At 46.8% G+C, this 22,583-nt stretch overlaps 1 protein-coding gene across 9 annotated transcripts in view; it reads right to left on the reverse strand.

Moving 5' to 3' along the window:
- Nipped-A (Transcription-associated protein Nipped-A) overlaps positions 1-22,583 on the reverse strand; it is a 270,630-nt gene that overhangs the window by 85,149 nt on the left and 162,898 nt on the right. For all 9 annotated transcript variants that reach the window (XM_077657537.1, XM_077657536.1, XM_077657532.1 and 6 more), the window contains 4 exons: positions 21,268-21,431; positions 17,387-17,498; positions 12,929-13,243; positions 4,437-4,683 (listed from right to left, as the gene is read on the reverse strand). In XM_077657537.1, coding sequence (XP_077513663.1) covers positions 4,437-4,683; positions 12,929-13,243; positions 17,387-17,498; positions 21,268-21,431 — 838 coding nt within the window. The remainder of the gene's footprint in view (positions 1-4,436; positions 4,684-12,928; positions 13,244-17,386; positions 17,499-21,267; positions 21,432-22,583) is intronic.

The raw sequence follows: 22,583 nt of genomic DNA on the forward strand, positions 1-22,583 counted from the left end.
TTTTTCAATCGGTGTTTACCATAAACGCATCGCACGCGCACTTGCAACCTTACACGCTTCGTAATCCGATGCCCGAAGTAGATTTAAGCAAAAACGGCATCCTTAGTCTTTTACGTAATCTAGACATAAAAAAGTCATCAGGTCCGGACAAAATATCTAATGTTTTCCTTAACAGATACGCAATCTGGGTAGCAGAGTACTTATATGTAATATATAAAACATCGTTAGAATCCTGTGTGATACCAGATGACTGGCGCCTTGCAAGGTTAGTTCCGATTCACAAATCTGGATCCCCTCTAGAACTAAATATTTACAGACCAGTTTCCTTAACATCCACAACTTGTAAACTGCTAGAACATATTTTATTTAAAGCGATTATAACACATTTAGAGAATAACCATTTACTTCATGCAAATCAACATGGATTTAGGGCTGGTTTATCCACAATAACACAGTTAGCTGAGATAACGGATGATTTTATGAATGAGCTGAATATGAGGGGTCAAATCAATGCAGTGTTTCTGGACTTTTCCAAAGCGTTCGATGTAGTTCCGCATGCCGATTTAGTAACTAAACTGCTCTCAATGGGCATTGAACGCAATATCATCCGTTGGATAGAATCTTATTTGTCCTCAAGAAAACAATACGTTGCTGTTAAAGACTGCGTTTCTGGTACACTGGAAGTGCACTCAGGGGTGCCACAGGGGTCAGTTCTCGGTCCCTTGTTGTTCTTAGTTTATATCAATGACATCTATTTATCTGTTCAATCGCCTGTGAAGATCCGGTTGTTTGCGGACGATTGTGTTATTTATACTAATGTAAATCATCACTCCGACCAAGTAAGACTTAATGACGCGTTGCACTCAATTAGCGTATGGTGTGAAACATGGGGGCTGAAGCTAAACACTTTGAAGACGGCAGCTATTACATTTACCAACAAGAAAGAACCCTTAGATTTTGCTTATATTATTAATAATTCTTATATTCATAAAACCCAGCGAGTGAAGTATTTAGGTGTTACACTCACAAGCAATTTAAGTTGGGAACCCCATATAGAAAACGTTTGCAGCAACGTTTGCAGCAACCGTACTTCATCAACCGTTAAGTTAACAGCATACAAAGCTCTTGTCAGACCAAAATTAGAATATGCGGATTTAATCTGGAGCCCTCATCAAAAATATTTAATCAAGAAAATAGAAAGAGTGCAAAATTTAGCTTTGCGGTTTATATACTACACATACTCGCGTTTTTCAAGCGTCTCCGTTCTTCGCGACAGGGCGAAATTGAAAAAACTAGTTCATCGCAGAATTGTATCTCGCATCAAATTTTTATATCAGCTGTACCATGGTCACTACAAAATAGCGCGTGAATCTTATTTACCCGAGCCCCCCATGCGCTCTGCTCGTACAAACCACAACAAAACAATTAAGCAACCATTAAGTAACCTTAACATCCATCAATATTCTCTTTTTCCCCATGCAATTTCACTATGGAATAAATTACCCGAAGAAGTAGTTAACGCTAATACAATAGAATCGTTCGTTCAGCTTTCAAATAACCTTTTCTTTGACCTCTAAAATTGCCGCAATGAGAGCAGTTTCTTTTGCGTTACGCTTTTTCATTGTTATTTTGTTTACGTATTGCACTGTTGTACGTTCATGTTTATTTCTGTTACGTATAGTGTTACAATGATGTATGTACATGTTTATTGTGTTCTTAATTGCTAATTGGCAATGGTAATTTACGTTGTTGTATGTACCCACTCCTGCTTGGGCCCGAATAGGGCCTGCAGTATTTGTAAATAAATAAATAAATAAAATAAAAAACCAGAAACTAGCGCACGGGAGCTAAATGTCTTGACCACCAGGGCTCGCAGATCCCTTGTGGTGTCCTAAGTGGCGTTACATGTACAAATACAGTGGAACCTCAATTATGCGACATTTAGTGGACCACGCGAAACTGCCGTATAATCGAAAATGCGGCACAACTGAAGCTTTGCGTAATAAATGTGTTCGCTGCTCTGGCTTTCAAAAAACTAAAATTAAGTTTGTTTCCCCGCGCGTTATCAAAGTGCCCCGTTTCATTCTGTGAGAATTAGTTCTGAAATCCGTGCACAGCCAGGCTTCTCGGCATCGAATACGTGGCTTCGGACAAGGCGTGCGAGTGCTCCCAATTCTGCATGTTAAGTAGACGTCACATGCGCCCCAAAAACGATTTGGACACGCCAGAAATATGGCTGCTCCGGCCCATCGAAGACATTATTCAGTGCGCAGTACGACCATGCTAGCGACATGTCTTTCTGTTCAGACTTCCCCTAGAACTGCTGTCACTCCACAGTGGCAAACAACGATGTCTGTACTAGGAATTTGGATCATAAAGGAAAATCCTGCAATGAGAATTCGCCGACAGCGGGCATTCTGCAGCGATGTGCGGCCCGCCAGGTGACAACGTGCCACTCACTTTTGGCTCGCTCAGTGTCAATAAGTGTAATGTGCTTCCTACTGAAGCTGCTGCGGAATGTACTTTCGAACTAGCTGCCGATGATCATAGAAATGTGTAATCTTGTTACCACCTCTGCAATAACTTTATGCTGATGTGACTGGAGTGTTGATTTCCTTGAAGCCTTTGTCAGCAAAGCACGCAGAAAAACAGGCCAGGCAAGCCACCTCAAACCGACAAATGCGGGTAGTATGCGTGGAGTCCGAGCCGTTGACAGAACCGTCATTACAGGCTGTCTTGCACACGTTCTCATCATTACGCGCACGTCTCCATCTTGATTCCAATCTGGAACTAAATTGGTCGATGTCACGTCTGTGATAAAGTGCTCCATCAGCGTCTCTCATTCCGGACAGTTACCGCTGGACAACAGTGAAATTTCGACCACAGCTAAGTATTTCAGATCCCCCTTAAGCAAGCCATACAAGGCAATGCACTTATTTACCCCCATAACGAACAATTTATGGTGCGACGTGTCGCTTCAACAAAATTTTTCCGAGTGAGCGGCCGATTTTTTTTTTTTTTCTGCACCCGCACATAGGTTTCGCCAAAAATGGCAGCTGAAGACATTCTGCACTTTCAACAGCCCAGCTGACGTTCCGTGTGGAATTAATGCGCAGACGTGCACATAAAGATGCAATGCGGTGCACGACTACACGCGATAGTTTCGCTGATGGCTCGGACGCCGAGCTTCCAAACCGCAGTCATTGGTGGAAGGCAGCTTTCGGGTTTTGCGCATCGGTTCACTGACGAAGGCATAACAGAAGCATTCATTTCAGCATGAAGATATTGTGTCGACAGAAACTGGTGAAAACATTAAAGGTGCTGCGAATTGAGCTCTAGTAAAGTTGCGGCATGCCTAGGATATTGAAGCACGCCGCTTCACGAATTGTGTCCAGCAAGGATTTTTTAAATGCGCTTTGTAGAAGCTGAGTTAAAATTTGAATTTCAGCGTCTTCGCGCCTTTCCCTCTCCTCTCGTCACCTTTTGCACGCTGGAAGGTACGCCGACCCCCCTCTGGGAGCTGAGCTTCCCGAATCACTGCAGATAAACGGCTTATTGGCTGCGGCCACGGTAGCTGCCTGACGACTGAAAGAATCTAACCAATGGCTACCTCTCACCATGTCTACACAGATGCGGGGGACGGAGGAGGGAGCGAGCATGAAAAAGGCGCCGGGAAGGGTTCGCCAATCTTGACACGTGATTGTGGGTCGTCTGCTGCGTGTAGAAGAGTATTATTTGGCTCTGGTTTTCATGGTAACACAGTGCAGTGATTGAGTGAGTTAACGTGCTCTCCTCGGAAGGCATTTCAGAGCCCGTTTAAACGCTTTATGAAAAATGGTGGCTAGTTCCAAAGAACCTTTTCTGAAGCTTTACTGTGTGGCACATTAGGCCTAGTGACACTGAGCAAGCGGCATGTAACGATCCGCTGTTGCCCGGCATGCCGGTGGGCGGCACGTCATTGCAAGAAGCCTGCTGCCGGTTTGGGTGCACTCAAGTCTCGTTTTTGTGCCACAGGCGAGCACTGTGATAACATTTTTTTCCCCACTGTCTGGTGCCCTCAGGCACTGCGTGTGGTTGTGGTTCTAGGTGGAGATTAAACTGAAGGACGCTCCACCGATTTGTTTGTACCGCGCATTGCAAAAAAGTTCTTGAAGAATCGAAGCAGCCGCATTTCTGGCACGTTGCCTAAAGCACTGATTTCAAGGCGCATGCGACTGCTACTGTACACACAGTGCCGTCCGCCCCTCAGCAACGAGTGAAAAGAAGGGAAAAAGAGGGGCACAGAGATGAAGCTGAACATCGTGCTTTTCCACCACCAAAATGCAGCCACACTGGTTTAGATACGGCCAGCAAGCTTCTCCTTTCTTTCAATAGCAATGGCACACACACACACACACACACACGCTCGAGACAGACACCAGAGGAAGGGGACGCACATCTCTCACGCTGCTCGATCTTGAGGGTGAGGTAGAGGGTGCGGATGGGAAAGTAGACAGCCTGGGGGAACACCCGGCCCACCTGCACCAGCAGGTTGAGCAGCAGGCGCCCCTCGGGCCGCACCAGGCACGTCAGCAGCTGGGGCACCCAGGGTAGCCACTGGAGCGGGGGCACGCCCGCATTGTACTTGTCCACGGCCTCCGCCAGCGTTCCCTGCTCGTTATCGTACGTCAGCAGCCACAGCACCTGCACATCATGCACGGTCTCAAACGAGGGGAGTTCAGGCGGTGCGGCACTCTCGCACTCAAATTGTCAGTGCAGCTAGTGCCACCTGCACTCGATCTGACTTCAGGCTGCACGAGTTCTGCATTCCTGCACTAGCCTCCCGGTGAGTTCTTTCTTTGTGCAAGTAGTGCAAGGTGCTCGGCGCACTCCATAGCAGACAGCAGGCGACCCTGTGGCCATGCTTTAGTGACCAGTGTTGAGACGGCAGCATAGCCGTGCTAGACACGGAATCTGCGCAGTGCTCTCACCAAGCAGTGGAAATGACACTGCATGCGTGCGTGTGTGTCTGTGTACACATAGGCAATAAACTGGCTAGCAGGCACACTGCATACCTTTCTGTCCAGCATCGCACATTGCTTTACGCCATGCCTTTTTTTGTGTGCAATTATTGTTATCACATACAGCAGATGGAGCATTTGTATGAGATACAGATGGTGAGACGTTGTTTAATACGTGGGTGAACGCAACATTTATGATGAATCACTGCGACATCTTCCATACCTTTGCTTTCAGTAGCTCTGAGGTTGCCAGTCAGTCTCCAATAGTCACTCTACCGCCACCACCCGGCAACAGTGAAAGCGAATTGTGGAGTTCAAACAAGTCATAGTTATCAGGTAACTCATACCTGAAGCAATTGGCGGACAAGTGGAGAAACTTGTATAGAGGGACGACAACCTAAATAGACCTCTTGAACTCAAAGCCCAAGTACTTCATTGTTGCCTCTTCAAAGTACCAGTTGACCCAATGACAGTCGACCCGCGCCACTTTTGCGCAACATGACGCAAAGGTGGCGTCAATTCCTTCAACACTTTTGGAATTAACAAATTTCACAGCTGCTCCGCAAGATTCGTCACTTCGAAAAAATGCATAGTGTTCAATGCAATTAGCATACACCCGCACAAAAGTCAAACCACATGACAAACACCAAACATGGCCACACCAGGAAAACATTTCTGCACTTTTGCACTTGATTTGGCTGCTCTGAGAGCACCACAAGGACTGGCGCTGCATTGGAACGCGACACTTTTGTGAACTAGTGCAGAGAGTGCAGCCAAACTGCGGAGACCTGAGGAACGTGTGATGCAACAACTAACGTTCACTCCGCTGTAGTGTGCGCTGACACGTGGAGTTGTGAATCAAGTGTTCAGATCTTGCTTGTTTGCTCTAAAATGATATTTCTCATGGTTTTAAGCACAAATACTTGCTTTTCACACAGTTCTAAGATATTGCGTTTGCGCATGCATAGCCAACATGGAGTTGACAAGCGAATGTTCAGATCTCGCTTGTTTTGCTCCAAGACAACTTTTCTCATCATATTAAGCACAAATATGTGGTTTTCACACAGTTCAAGGAGGTTGTGCTTATGCATGTATAGCCAATGTAGACTTGTGAATCGAGAGTGTTTGGATTCTGCTTGTTTTGCTCTAAACTGACACTTCTCATCGCTTTAAGCACAAATACGGGCTTTTCACACATTGAGGGGCAAACTGCAGTTGGCCTGTACCAACAGATTACTCATTATCATGACAAAGCTTTCACTGAAAGCATTGCTTTCATAGGCTTGAGAAGCCCAAAGATGAAACACGTGTGCCACCATCATCGGCCAATTTCGCGAGCAAACTGTGGAGGGTGGACAGAGTTTTCCTTGCATGGATCACAGAGGCTAGGCCATTTCACCATTCACTTCAAAACAGGGATCACGGAGTCCTTTTAGGTGCAGACGCCCCAGAGTTCTAAGGTTTGCTCGATTCCGCCGTGGTTCTCTGCACCGCCAGCACCGGTTCACGGTGCGCTGCACCAAAGCCCTCGATTCACAGCGCCCCCTGCACCACTGTCCACGATTGATTTGGGTGCAGCCGTGGTGTTGCTGTGGTGCAAGGAACCTTGGCACCGCCCGCGAAGGAGGTGCAGGAAAGTTGTGCACATGCAGACAGCTTTGCGCAGACGACGCTAACATGCTCGTAAGTATTGAAGGTGAATTGAGGGAGGTCTTCGCTGTCGTCGACGGGCACTATGTCATTTTGCGAGAAAATGGCGCTGAAATATATGCGACAGCAGGTACCTTCCTGTGTTTTTTGTTGTACCTGCTACTTGTAACAGATAGCTAAGCCGTCCGTGTGCTTGCGAGTTCACACAAAACAATTTTTTTCAGACGGCACAACAGTGGCGTGTGGGCTGTTGGAAAAATACGGGCAGGGGAAATCGCGGGCGTGTTTTGCCGGCGCCGGTACCTCTGCCTGCTGCTCTAGCATGCAGGCAGATGCTGCTGGTTCGCCGCTGCCTGGACATTAATTCTGCAGCGGCTACGGGGATGCCGGGACTCACGCAAAGCAGTGAGGTTGCTTTTAAACTGCTTATAAAGAGCTAAAAGAGCGAGGCGGGCTCTCGACGGTAATTTGTGAGCGCCCCCCTACAGGCGTCGGAAAATATGCAGGGCCTTGAAGCGCGCCGAAAGTTCTTCGAATGACTCTCTAGATAGTCTGAAGAGCCTCATGAATTCGAAATTCAAGTAGCAATTACAACCACGCTTTTACAGTACTTCGGAATTCGGCTACAATCGGTCCAAACAAGTGAGTTGCGGCAAGGACAGCAGGGAGTCGGTTTCCTGGTATTCACTGTCGTAAGAGTAGAACTACCCCATAACAAGGAACTATGTGATGTCCGCGTCGTCGACCATGGCCAACACCATGGACGACGCAAGTCTCGTTATGCACGAAAGCAACCGCACACAAAAAACACACGCGAGAACTGCACCACTGAACACCTCCAGGGCGAGCAGACGACAAGGGCTGCCTGCACGCGCTCGATCGAAAATTGTCGCACATAAGGTGCGGCGCTGCTGACACGCTGCACCTGCACCACAGAATTGGTTCTGCACTGCGCTGGCACCAGCGACACTTTTTCAGGACTGGTGCCATGAACCAGTTCTGAATCGAATAAAGCTCTAATCGAACAGTGGGAACAGTGGGAGGGAGCCACATTTTTAAACGCGGTTTTTCCAGTAATGTAGCTACGCTTCTAGACAAAAGTCAATGCAGCCAGAAAAAGCCACAAAATAGTTTTACTAGGAATAAAAATTGGATAAAGCACCATATTCATGTGAATCTAAGATGACATTTTTTTTTTTTCAGAACTATGATGCACGTATTGGGGGGGTGGGGGGAGTCATTTTAGACTCGGAGCCGTCTGAAAATCACATTGAAGAGGGAAGCTCGGCCTGCGCAACGGAACAAAAAAGCTTGCGCAAGAAGCGCACGAGAGGCTACCACCATAGCCTCTCGTGCGCTTCTCGCGTCATCTTTTTTCTTTTATCGCGCGGACCGATCTTTCTGTCCTTTTCTCCTGCCGGCGTACTCTCTCCGCTCAAGGCGTGAAGAAAGGAAGAGTCTAGGAAAGAAGCAGAGCAGCTCCAAGTGGTTGGTCCGAAATGATGTCACGCACCGCAAAATTAGCACTAGCAGCACAGCAGTCTCCGTGCCACGTCGATTGCTTCGTTCGCACCTCCTTTGTTTGCGGATGTGGATGTGAGCGGTGCAAGTTGTGCATGAAATTCTGCTTTGTTGCTTCGTGACGAGTGAAACCACGCGCCTTTACACGGCACAGTTCAGGCGAAAAGTTATCGCTGTTGTGAACGAGACTGGGAAAAACCTGGCAGCAGCCAGGCACTTCGGCGTTTCAGAGGTGAACGTGCACAGGTTGCTACGAAACGCCAGCAGTTTGGCAGCGTGTTCAAGTTCGCGGAAAGCCTTTACGGGACTACAATGCAGGCACCATGCAGAGCTCGATGAAGACTTGGTTCGGTATGTGAACGAGGTCAGGAACAGATGTGTTGCTGTCACCGTTGAGATGATACAGATGAAAACCAGCGAACTGGCCCGTGAGCATGGAATCAGTCACACAATTTTCAATGCAAGCAAAGACTGGGTAAACCGTTTTGTGAACCGCGCGGGATTCTCGTTCCGCCACCAGAGTTCAGTGTGTCAAAGGCTTCCGGAAAACTTTAAAGAGAAGTTCATTTCAGCATTACAGTTGAATCCTGCTACAACGAAATCGACGGGAAGCGCGAGAAATTTCGTTGTCGTGAAATTTCGCTGTCGAGAAATTAACCAAAAATGTAAGGCAATAATTCCAGCAAAACATAGTTTTATTGCCAGAAATCTGTGAGCGTTTCACTGCCAGCAGCGGCGTCACGAGACTCTCGCACTCTGTTAACAGACATCGCAACGTCGTCACCGTGTGTGCCAAGGAATTTTCTAATAATGTCGAAGGCATCCAGTACCTGCGATGAGGCTGCCAGGGCAGGTAAATCTTGAGCGGAGTCGTCTTCATGATCGGACGGCTCTTCCAGCTCACGAACACTTTTGATGATGTCTTCATCGCTTCGTTCCTCATGAACAATCACATCCGCGTCAGCAGGGACGTTTTCAGCTTCCAGGAGAGATTTTAAAATAACGTCAATCCCCGGAGTCGATGACGATGGTACACTTTCCGCGGCTGCAGTCGTGCTGGTTGCCTTGCTGTCGACAAACCCGGCGTGCTTGAAGCAGTTGCGGATCACGCTGCACCGTGTTGCTCTCCATGCCGCACTCATCATTTCTAAAGCCACGAAAAGATCAACTTTCGTCTCCGTACCAGTGTCGGTGTTCAGGAGAAGACGCTGGATCCAACCTCTCCCGGTAGGAAGACTTCATGCTCGGGATGATGCCTTGGTCCAGGGGTTGAATGACTGAGGTACAGTTCAGCGGGATGAACTTCAGCTCAACACTTGACAGCTTGACGTCGTCAATGCGGTGCGCTGAACAATTGTCCAAGAGCAAACAAACCCTTCGATTTTGTCTGCTCATGTCGCGGTCAAGTGCCACCACTCAGTCAGCAAAAATGGCACGGGTCATCCACGACCGGCTGTTTGCCACGTACTTGACAGGTAGGCTCCTGTTCCCCTTGAAGCAGCACGGTATTGCACTTTTTCCAATAACTAACAGGGGCGTTTGTCAGACCCATCCACATTTGTGCACAGCAGCATCCGTCCGTTCGCTGTAACCGATCAGCAGGGCTTAATGACGTTCGTTATGCGTGTGATTTTGTGCCATTGAAATAATGTATACAGTAGAATCTCGTTACAACGAACTTCACGGGACCGCTGAATTTAAATCGTTATTTTGAAATCTCGTAGTACTGAAAAACCATTATTTTCATGTCAGTAATGCATCACAAGAACTAAAATTACGTATCTTTGCAGCAGATTTACGTGTTGGTAAGTAAATAATAAACGATAACGCTGGGCACAGTTTAACTACAATTTATTGCTTGAAGTCTGTTATCTTCTTCTGGCGAGTAGACGACAAGCGCTGCAGGACGAACGCCTTCACATCCTCGACTTTCCTGTGCACGTCATCGGGGACATCTTTGCAGCGCCCGAGGAATGATCGGGTCTTCTCTAGGAAGACTAGGACATCCGAGCCGGAAACAATCTCTTCCTCTTCGTGCGCTGATCCAGTGTCGGCATCGTCTTCGTCGCTACTACATTCTTCTTGCTCACGCACTTGATTCACGATATCTTCAGTGGGAGCTCCGCGGATGTAGCCGCCGCGCTGTCGCTATCCACATAATTTGAAAGTCGCTGTCCACATAAGTCGCTGTCCACGGTAGTTGCCCAGCCGCAGACGTTTTCTTGAGGGAGCCAGCTGCGACTCTCGGTGTAGTTTTATGATCTTGTCCCGATCTTTGAGCATCGTTGCCATTGTTGACGGTGTAATGTCAAGCTCCCTGCACAAGTCCGCTTGCTTTTTTCCAGCAGCTGCGACAGAATGTCCGCTTTTTCTTTAAGCGAAAACTGGCGTCGCTTCTTTTTAACACGGGGGCCAGGAGAACTCATTGTCAGCAAAGCTAATGCACAACACAATCACTGCGCCGATAACTTTGCAGATCCTAACGTTCGCTGTCGACGTGGTGACACTGCGCTGAATAGGCTTAAGACTATGGTGCAGTGTGTGACCACATGCTGGATGGATGATAATGGCCTTACCCTTTGTATCGGGCGGCAGCTTGCGCCGCCTAGCCTATATTCATTCAACGCGACACTCGCGTGATGGCGATACCACTGGGGTTGTATCCGTTGCAACGAGTTCCCCTAGCGCATAGCGGATGCTTCGGATGATGATGACAGGCGTCAGCTTCAGGGATTTGGTACGGAACTTCGACGGAACTTCGTAATAACGAAGCGTCTTGCGACGAATGCGAGATTAAATTACATACGTTATTCTGAAATATTTGGTAATTTGAAATTCGTAGTACTGAAAGTTTTTTACATTGAAAGTATAGGCATTTTGGCGGGGATTTAAAAAAAATTCGTAAATCTGAAAATTTCGTTAATCTGATGTTCGTAGTAACGAGGTTTTACTGTAGAGAGAATCCTAAAAGGGGTTTCTAAGGCAAGAAGCTCAAAAAGGTATGGGTGAGTAACCGCGTAAAGCATACAAGTTAAGGGGGCCACTCCTCTTACAACTATTTTCTTTATTTATGAACAGATTTACACCAAATTCTCACTGTTTTCACTTTTCCATATGCTGATTCCAAAACTGCAGCAGATAGTTTTAGATTTATCATGGAAAGTATGTCTTTTGTTTGGAGGAAGCTTGGTTAATAAACAAAAGACCTTGTGGAGAAGATTTCTGTTTATAAATGATCTAGAGTCAGCAGGGAGTGCAGTAAGGCATAAATGAGCATTCTAGGACAACTTCGACAAAAGTTACAGCTGGTCAAACTTGAGAGAGAAAAAGCCCATTTTGATGACCGAGACAAAGGATTTAGAAAATTTTCCGAAGGAAGCAATGGTTTAAAATTATCATTACTGCACAACCTGTGCATTTACCTTTCTAACACAAAAAAGAATTGTAGTAATAGCTGATATAGAACGGGAGATATCGCTCCTCCAAAATTCTGAACGTGCCAAAAATGCAGCTTTGAGAAATCGGGGAAAAACGTTTTTGCCATATTTTCGTGGTACCAAGGCTAACTAGAAATGACTGAAGTTTGCTGTGGCTCGTTTCTGATGTGCAAGCACCATTTCCCGTCGACATCATTGCGCTTGCAGCAAGGAAATTGCCGAAGAACACATGGCATGGTGTGGAGGCTGGAACCCGAGCCGAGTGCCTTTGCACTGTGACCTCCCCGAAGTTGTGACGCACGATTGTACCTCACAGCGGCGCTGTGATCTTAGTCAGCCCCTAACAAACGATACGTGCTCGATTGCTCATCTTGCCCCGCAAAACATTCAGAAGCAAGTTTATTTCGTCAAGGTTTCCGCGACCGCTGCCTGTACCACTCTACCAGTGTTACCGGAAAGTTTGATCTATCGCACAGTTGCTGGTTGTCCATGAAAGCTGCTTATGTATCGCTTCTTCATCTGCACAATCCCGATTACGCTGTCTGTACGTCGCAGGAATCGCCCTGATCACTCCTCGTCGTCGTGCCAAGAACCGCCGGTGACAGCGTTACAGGACACTGCAGAGCGTCGTCGCTGATCGTAGACACCAGGTTGCGACGATGCAGCATACCCAGCGCACTTCAGATCTCTATCTTTCGCTGCCTTTTCATGCTTTTAGTCTAAGACTTGCGCAAAGCGCAATATTTCGCACTTAGCGGCTGATGAACCTCATTTGGCCATAGCAGCGGGATGGCGCGACTTACTCAAAATGGCGCCGGGCTGCAAGCGGTAGATACCGTCAGCCAACCAACCAAAAGACGCCATTTTGGTCACGTGATTTGGAAAAACTAAAGCAGCGCGCGTATTGCCCAATTTTGTTTGTTTGTTTACTGCTTTCAGGGCTTGCTCATAGTTGCCAACCGGAACATGGGAATAGCCTGAATCGCGACTTTTCAAGCAACACCAAAATGGTGCCGGCGGAGTGCGTATTTCTTGGCCTGTGGGCGATCCAAGTTCGGTGCGAATTAAACCTCAATTTAAAGAGCCGCGTGTGCAGTTTCACGTCTTTGGAACGCTATAACGCATGAATTAGGCAGTATTTTTCAATGAAAATTCGTAGATAGCTGCGCAATGACCTCAGGACCACGAAAATTAAAAGATCAAAAATCCGATTTTTTGACCAATTTTCAGCCGCAAAGAGCAGTGTCCCCTTTAAAAAAAAAACGACCGCATGCAAACATAACACACAAGTGGCAGCTCCACAGAAACATGTAAGCCCACCTTGGCCAGGTACTTGCGGGCCTTGGGCTCATTCTGGTGTCGACAGGCATGCAGGAAGCAGGTGAGTGCCGAGGCAGCCAGGTTCAGCTGGCGGCTCTCCCAGCGGTCGCGGCCGAACAGGCCCTCCAAGTAATCGCCCCAGAGGGCCCATGCTTTGACGAGGGTGTCGTGCATCTGGACGGCTGCACTCAGTGCCTTGTTGGCCTCCTCTGAGCGGCCCATCTGGGCCAGAAACAGGCCCTTGAGTGCGTAGAACTCGGCCGTCATGTCCTTGGCAAAGTACTTGAGGTTGGTTGACTCGATCACGTCCAGGCCCTGCAAGCCGGAGATGCAGTGAATCATAGTTCAGTCACGCTTTTTATATCTCAAAATATAAACTGTTAATATGTACCATGTGTTTGTCATCCCTTACAGTACCGTATTTACTCGAATGTAACGCGAGAGGTCACTTTATATGCTGCCCGGCGGAAAAAAATAAAACCATGAATGTAACGCGAGGCTTAAGTTCGCAAAACAAAGACCTTTAATAGGCATCGTGGCCAACATGTTTATTCATCTTCCTCGCTTTCAGAGGCCGAGTTCTCGGAAACGGAGTCCTCCTTTTCGCTTTAGAAGTCTCCTGGTAACTTATGCCATATCGACGTTGTTTGCCGCAGAGAGAATCCATTCCCCTTCATGAACGTTTCAGCCCACCCACGAGATGCTCTGAACTTCCCATTTCCCAAGCAACGTCTCTAACTTTCTGACGGATCAGCTCGACACTGACCCCCATGAGACGGTTGCGCTGCTCGATAATAACGTCCACCACTTTTTTTCTCCAGCTCGACATGATGGCCGTGGCGAGGCCCACGAAATCCTTTGCAGTCGGGCTCACATTTAAAAAGGCCCTCCCGCTGCAGCCACCATCCGCGGATGGTTGACTCGTTGATGTCGTCTTCGAACTGCCGCAGAATTCCCGATCTCTTCAGATAACACGATCGCTTTTCTCTTAAAACGAGCGTCGTACTGAGCCGGATGCGTTGCCATCGTTTGCACTGAATCAACACACTGCGAGCAACGCCACAAAAACACGACGCGACGACGCGCTGAGTGCGAGGTCGCAACGAACACAAAAAAGTAACAGAGAACAAAGCTTTGACTTTGGATGGATAAGGATTTGACTTCCGTGGTACCCATGTTGCCAGCATAAGATCGCAAAACTGCGGAAACCGAAACCAAGCCAATTGCTTTGAAATGGCTGCACTGCGGCACTGCTTTAGGCCAACTGAAGTGCAGTATTCAATTATAATGCAAAGGTAGACTTTTAAGGTCCAAAAAATCCAAGAAAAAACTCGCATTATATTAGAGTAATTAAGATATTTACACATGCACCTTTTTTCAGGAAAAAATCACCTGAAAATGACATGCACTTTAGAATCGAATATGAAAATGAAACTACACAAGCAATACCTTATTGTCATAAACATCACAAAAATGCCGGCTTGGTAGTTCTTCCACATCGATATCGATTACCTAGCTTACCGCAGTCATAGATACTGATAGGCCTCGTGAGCACCTGAAGTATCCTGTCGGCAAGGCTCCGGCCTATATTTGAGCTGACAAGGGAGCATCAGTGGCAAGGACGCGCCGGATTGAAAAAAAAAAAAAGAAGGTGATCTTGTGTGCAAAGACAAGTGCCAATCGGGTGGAATTACATGCGTTTGGTGTTGCCAAAACTTATATATGTGATTGGTAGATACAAATGGACAAGATTTTCGCCAGCAAGTCGACTTGGTAGGAATTCAGTGGGCCGAAGAAGAGCCGGTTTCACGAAGTAGAGGAAATAGAAGCAGAGTTTGCCGACAACATGCAACAACAGCAAGCAAACCACAAGCCTATCATTATGGAAGTTGGGGCTATGCAGCTGGTGACGCACATAGGCCTAACGCGGACGGAATTCAAAGCGAGTAGGCGCTTGATCACTCACTCAGTGAAAAGGCGTGGGTTTTCGCTTCGGAGGCAAATACGCATCCGCCAGAAAGGCAGTTGAGGTGGTGGCGCCGTTTACCTGATCATGACATCAGAGTGGTTGCATTAAAGAGTGTTCTAAGTGAGAAGATTCATTCCTTCATATAACGAAGAATGAAAACCCAGTAAGCCTTACAATCGAAGGCATTGCAATTTAATTTTTCTGACCATGAAAAACGGGTGCAAGTAAATATAATATTTTGAAAGGTGTTTGCAATAAAATTTAAATATCTAATGCTGTGGGCAATGAACAATGAAGAAAGGCCATGAGCCAGTGGTCTACATGGCTTGCAGGTCATGCCGTGAACCAAAAAGCAAATCCGTGCTAGTGCGGCCACAGTGCGCACCACCTCTTGTTGCCAATCAGCGCACAATGTACAGTAATCCCCCAGTTATAACGAAATCGCTTTACTCAAAATATCGTTTTACTTGAAATTTCTTCCGGTCCCGACCCAAACGCATGCATTTTAGGTCGCATTACTCGAAGCGCACAAAGAGCTTGACCTGCTTAGAGCGAAGTGGCGAGCGGAGGCATCGCCATCGCGGCGGCAACCCTTTTGCGCATGCAGTGTCAAATTAATACAGCTGGCGAATTAGTCTCAGGCAGGCACAGAACAGGCCACAAAAGTACCAAACCTACGACCGATGACCTGCCTAGTAACGAGTAAGCGAGTGCCAAGCACCCCCAGCTGTTTACAGCGGATGCTAACGGAAGCGCGTCCGAATCAGTTGCAACCGCATCGCTGGTGTCCCCTGTGATAGAATCCACACGAAAAAAAAATTTTCGCGACGCTTTGCGATGCCAGAAAACCGCGGCCTCTTGGATGCCGAAAACTGGCTAAAAGACCGCGGGCAGACTTGTGCCGTAGCATTCCATGGGGTGCGCTCGGTGAGCAAAATTTTACCACTCTAAAAAACATTTCTGGCACCAAAATGTGCCAAAAAACACAAAAGAAGTGTCCCTCCGATTATGAGCCCATTCACGCTTGCGAGTAGCGAGCGAGGTGAGGTTTCAGCAACAAACTTAGCTGCTCACTGGCTGTCGTAGTCGTCGCTAAGCCTAACCGCTTCACACCGGCCAAAGCAGACGAAACTCTCGAAAACGCGCGAAAACGTCATTCCCGAGAGTTTTCGCTTCAAACGAGAAGGCGACCCGACCCGTAGGTCACGCTTGCAAGCGTGAACAACGGTGTTGTCGAACTGCTGCCTGGTCACATGCCCTTTGCCATTTTGATGCGAGGAGCTACGGTAACAAATCGGGAAGATGACTTTGAGGAAGCCGGTCTTAGAAATATGCTTGCCGCTCGTCATAATCGCGCGCGAAAACGTCATTCCCGAGAGTTTTCGCTTCAAACGAGAAGGCGACCCGACCCGTAGGTCACGCTTGCAAGCGTGAACAACGGTGTTGTCGAACTGCTGCCTGGTCACATGCCCTTTGCCATTTTGATGCGAGGAGCTACGGTAACAAATCGGGAAGACGACTTTGAGGAAGCCGGTCTTAGAAATATGCTTGCCGCTCGTCATAATCGGCCTGCATCGCAATAAAACACCGCCCCTAGCTTCGCTGCACTTTTGACGGCGCAAATCAACCGATAGCTTGCCGAAAACATGAAAAACCTGAGCGTCGCCAGTGGCGAGTCAGGCTGTCAACAAGGCGGGTCAATGCAACCACGGTGTTTCCCCGGCGATTTTCTCGAGCCGGTCATGCTTGACTCGCGTCATCAGACCAGACAAACGGTCTAAATCCGTGTTAGGGTCATTGAATTTTGTTCCCAGACATTTGTCAACAGCGCAGACGCGACGCTGCGCAAACACCGACACTCGAACCGTAGAATTAGCACAGTGTCGTCGGCAACGGTGCACCGAAAAACTGAATTGCAAACTTCATAGCTGCACGTCTCGGGGAAAAAAAGAAAAAACTGCCCAGTAATCATGCGAAGCCCCTACTGCAAAACCGGTCAGTTTTCACGATCGCGCTGCGTACCTACAGTGAGCGGCTAATTGTTTTTTGAGCACAACAAACACAACCTCAGACTCAAGCCACGGCATTTCTGTGATCCCCCTCCCCCCCACTCCTCCATGAAAACAGCCACTGCCTTCGAAATACCTTCGAAGCGGCCACTGCCTTCGCGATTCGAAATTCGCAGAAGGCTGAATGCATGGGCGGCGACCGCAGCCTCGTGCAATGCTTGGTTAGATTAGAGGAGGGGTTATCCAGTAACTGAACTTGAACAGCCAAAGCTCACTACCTTTTTTGCATCTGAATAAAGTTTTGCTTCACTGAGTACATTGTATAATGACTTCCTCGCCGTACCAGTGCAATTAAAGCTCGACTGCTTTAGATTTTCTCGGCTGGTCGCTTAAATCGAGTTACCGCTTATAATGAATTTTTTTGCCGTCCCGCTGACTTTGTTATAACGAGGGATAACTGCATGAGGATCAGTCACTCACCTCCTGCAGCTCGTTCTTGCCCGTCACGTTGGACATCTGGAGGTAGCACTTGACCTGCTGCCGGATCTTCTGGAAGCAGTCCACAATGGGGACACTAGGGATGGTGTGGATCCTGCGAGTGCCGCCAGAACAGGACATGAAACATGAAACTGGCGTCAACCAAATTTTGAGCGACCAGAAGTCATGCAGAGACCACAGTGAGGCCAAACGAGCTCACGTTATAGGAGTCGTTGATAGTTAATCTTCAACCACAGGCTTGTTGAGTGCAGTGGCAGTGAGTGTAAAATTCTGCAACCGGTTGAACAATGTTCTGTGCTTTCGATATCATTTTGCTTTGACATTGGATGATTCCAAAATATCCCTGATCAAAAAAAAATTTTGCGTGGTTTGATGGGCTCTGAATTAATGAGGTTCTGCATTAAGAAAATTTGACTTCTTGTTTAACTCTTTCGTTACCACACCACTATGCATCATCACTGGTAATTGACAGATTCAAAGCGAGATTTCAGCTACTGGAACGAAACAGCGCAAAAACACGGGCCTACAGAAAGAAAGAACACAGACACAGCGCTGTGTCTGTGTTCTTTCTTTTTGTAGTCCCGTGTTATCGCACTGTTTTGTTCCAGTATCATGAACCAACTAGCCCAACAAACGTCCATTTTGCAGATATTTCAGCGCTACCGGAACCACTGACAATTTTTTGGGCTACTTAGTTTGTTGTTTAGGCACTCCACTTTAGTTCCTTGTGTAGTTAGTATTTTTTCCCGCAAGGGGGGTGATTTTTGAAACGTCTTTAAGTTGAGGTTCTGGTGTAATGCGCTCGCAGGACGGCGTCAGCCGAAGAGAGAGTGCACACTTAGAAAAATCCCAGTTCCCACAATTCTGCTGCATCTGCAGCAAGATTTTTTTTTCTCTGCCTCAAGCAGCAGAGAGACTGACGATAATATTACATCATAGGAATTTGACTCTGATGAAGAAATTGCGCAACCTCAGCATGAAACGTGGGCACCTGTCGGCCCGTAGACTTCGTTTTCCACTTCTTTTCTGTTTCTTCAGTGATGTAGCCGGTTTATGGATTGCACTGATGCAATGAATGATGTGTCTGTTGTGTCTCGATAACATACGGCCCAAGATTTACATTCACCTGCCCAAAAAAGAATCGGCTCCAGGCCTGCTAGAAATCGGGGTACCAACCTCGGAATAACACTTCGGAATAGGCCAAAGCTGTTCGTGAAAGCTGTGGATATCTTCAGACTGGTCCCAAATCATCCAAAACATCTGCCAAAATAGTTTCTCGCAAACTCTAATAATTGTAAAGAATTTTCAAGCAATATTCAGTCCAACCTCCTTATATCAAACATGGATATTATGAATTATTGGCTACATCAAAGTGTTCCTAGACATTTTCAACAAATACATGCATTTCATACTCTATATGTCGAACGCGGTCAGCCGCAAAACTGATAAATCGAACTGCTGAGCGCCCAGTGGCTTCAAAATGGTGGTAAAACTACATAAGAGTGTCTCCCAGTTGCTGCTCTTTAACTGACTAAATTTTGCTTCTTCAGCGTTTTTAAAAAAATTTTATAATACAAATTTTGGCTATCATCACCATCATCATCCTCATTACGCCACTGCAGGGAAAAGGCCTCTCTCATGTCTCTCCACATAACCCTGTCCTTTGCCAGCTGCGGCCATCGTATCCCCGCAAACTTCTTAATCTCATCCATCCACTTACTGTAAAAACCCGTGTATACATTGTAATCCACTTATAACAATACCAGGTATAATGATACATCTGTAATAAGGGAGTACTTACTCACTGGCATCCACCCAAGCGCAGCCATACGGCTACAAAGGAAGCTATACAGCTTTCTTTTTTGACCAACACTGATAACGATACATCGCTTGTAACAATCAATTCTCCCGCTGCCCCTATGTAAAAATAAACCATATATAACGATACAATTATCGGCGAAATAACGGATACAACAATAGGATTCTGGCCACCTGGAAGACGTTAGCCAGCAAAATTTGTCTGAAAATTAGATAAAAAATAAAATACCTGGAAGAGAATGATGTAAAAACTCCGCAAACAGAGCAAACGGACTGGCGAGGCGAAATCTGTGAGGGAGCGTTGCCTACGGCGTTGGGAAGCAAGCGCTATCGTATATCTTTGTAACATCGCTGGAGGGAGAAGCTTGCTTGGCCGCAATTGGTTGCACAATGCTGTCTCGCAAAAACGTAGTTTCCGCCAGTTTGTGAGTTCGTGAACTTGGTCAAAAGTGACCCTGACTAAGCGCAAGGCGATATCTCTGACCACCCTCTCCATGTTTGTAATTAGCCCAGACCTTGGCAGCGCCAAGATGCTGTGCGCCAATAACATTGTGGCATGTTATCTTCTGATGGGAGCTCTGGAGGAGGTGTCGGTGGCTCCCTCCATGAAAAAGGGCCAAGACCTTGTGCGCCCTTGACAGGAGCACCGGTGGCGGTGACTACATGCATGGAGTAATACCTTCGTGCATATGTGGCTGTGTTCTTTCTGCTTTTATCTGCCGGTCCAGATATAACCATAATCGGTTACAATTATCAGATTTTCCTGTTTTCTGGATATCGTTATAAATAGACTGCACTCTATACAAGGTTTTTTTCCACATTTTAGCATGTCAAATTTCTACCTCGTATTACATGCGAATCCGAACCAATTTTCGCCGAAAATGTGCAGTTGCAGTTTCGTTATTGTCGAGCGTGATCATCATCACACTTCCAGCAAGAGGCAGTGCTATCTAGCAGAGGTGCAAGTCGGTAGTTTCATTTTGACTTCATTTCACTAGACTGACCTGACCTTGTGACACCCAAAACGATCGCACCTCGCATGGCATGGGGACCGCGAAAGCAGCACTCTGCTGCTTTTCTGAAATGAACAAAATCTGTTTGCAGAAGCATGCAAAATGCATTCATGCAAATCTGTTTACTGCTGACGGAACTTATTTATGGTTACGCAGCCACAGCCTACTACTTGTGGAGGTTCGTTCACCGTGACTGGCGATTGTGACTTGGTGATGTATGGGCCATGCGCATACACCCACTCGCTACATCAATGATGTGCAGGCTGTGTAAGATCGTTGTACAGCGCAACTGGCGAGCGTGGAGTTGGTGATGTGCGCTGCCCCTCACTCCTCATGGCGCATACCGCACAACTGACGATTACGGTGTCAGTAACGTACAGGCAGCACACAGGCAGCACAAAGTGCTGCCTGTATCGACCAATTTGTAAATTTGTAAATGTAAATTTGTATCGACCATGTTCGTATCATGAAGGTTCTACTGTAACTGATGTGGCACGTGTAAGATCCTGCTGTTTGAAAATGACGCAATTTTCCGCTGCAAGTTCAGATTAACAGAAAATTTCATAATTTCTGAATGTTTAGGAGGTTCGAATACTTGGAATCGTAAAAGTGCAGTGCGAATTAAACAGCAAGCACTATTCACACAGTAATCAAAATTTAGAATGCTCACACGCCCCTGCTACAGAGCAAAGCTTATCATGACAGCAAGCACTCGATCACTGAACATGTGCTTAGCCCGGGGGGTTCCACTAGTACGCATCGATGACTATGTCTTGGAGCGAATGGCTTTAGAAAAATGGCTTGCAAGCAATTCCACAGGAACAATTGTACAACGAATTCCTTTAATTTTCCCCCCTTTCACATTGGCTGAAGCACTACCATGCCCTCATTATCACTGCGATCAGCCAGCTGAACAATCAGAACTGATATGTCAAACTGGTCCAGCACAGTGCCACACCACCAGAGTCCGCTTGTGTGCAAGACAAAAAAACATGCCCTGGAACCTCCTTAAATAACAAATGCAACACGCACCGGCTAAGGGAGTCAAGACAAACGTTGGTGAGCCCGTGCTTTCGTGCCACCTTGCCGTAGTGGATGATGGACTGGGCCGATGCATGCACCCCAAGCATGGCCTGATTGCCGGGAGCCTCTGCACCTGCCTGGCCGGCACCACCATCGTAGTGGCTGACAATGGCCTGCACACCATGGGATGATGCAGTTTCAAAAAAAAATGATTTTTATAGCTTAAACAGCTGAAACAGCACTACGGTACCAATGATAACACATTGCATATAGCATGATAGACTCCCTTTGAAACAAACTAAGAAACGCTGAATTGTGTGTTGTTAATTCCTACTACACCACCACGCAAGAAAAATTGCACTGAACATGAACCATTCAACTTGCGCACATTAGTTCCTGCTAACCCTTGCAGTGCTCTGCTAACCGGCATTGCGCACAGCACTAAGTGGTCAGATGGGTTTACAGTTAAACCTGGACATAATGAAATCAAGAAAAGTCCACAATTTTTCATTAAATGCAGGTCTTTGTTATATCCAGTTTTCGAGTGAAAACTCGAAGACTGTGCAGAACAGAACCCAAAATGAAAAATAAATGTAGGTGATTACAGCAAGGAAAGAGCGTGAAAAACAGGACAAGAAGCAAGAGACACAGCGCCGAACTTACAACTGAGTATATTTCATACAATATCGTAATAGCTACAGAAGACATAAAATGCAAGCAAAAACAACATCAATCCAATATTGTTGCACTTACTGGTCCATATCTAAGAAGCTATCTATTTCTTTGATAAGCAAAGGCATGCTCAGGCACTAGTCACCTCTTTTGTGGATAACAACAGCTTTCCTCTCTCCTTGCTCTTGCTATAATCATGAACCAACTGGCTCAACAATCTTCCCTCTTGCAAATGTAGATGAAATGGCCTAAAAAATGTGTGCACTGTAAACTCCTGTTACTTGAAGTCATAAACATCGAGTAAATATGCGAGTGCAGCAGCAGCCGCCACAATCCCCGCCACGGATCGCATGACGTCATTATGCACAGGTTGGGGAAGCGGGGGAGCCGAAAGCACTCGCCTCTTTCAGCATGCTCGGCTCGCGTAAAAAAAAAAAAAAAGTAGGGGTGTGCGAATATTCGAAATTTCGAATACGAATCGAATATGTTTGATATTCGATTCGTATTCGAAAATTGATATTCGTGAATTTCAGAATATTCGAAAATTCCCGAATACTCGCCAGCGATCGTATACTGCCAAAGTAGAAGACTGGGCAAGTTGGTATGTACTCATACTGAAAAACAGCGCACACAGCGCACACTGAAAAACAGCG

The sequence above is a fragment of the Amblyomma americanum genome, chromosome 3, assembly GCF_052857255.1.
Source record: "Amblyomma americanum isolate KBUSLIRL-KWMA chromosome 3, ASM5285725v1, whole genome shotgun sequence".
Lineage (NCBI taxonomy): Eukaryota > Metazoa > Arthropoda > Arachnida > Ixodida > Ixodidae > Amblyomma > Amblyomma americanum.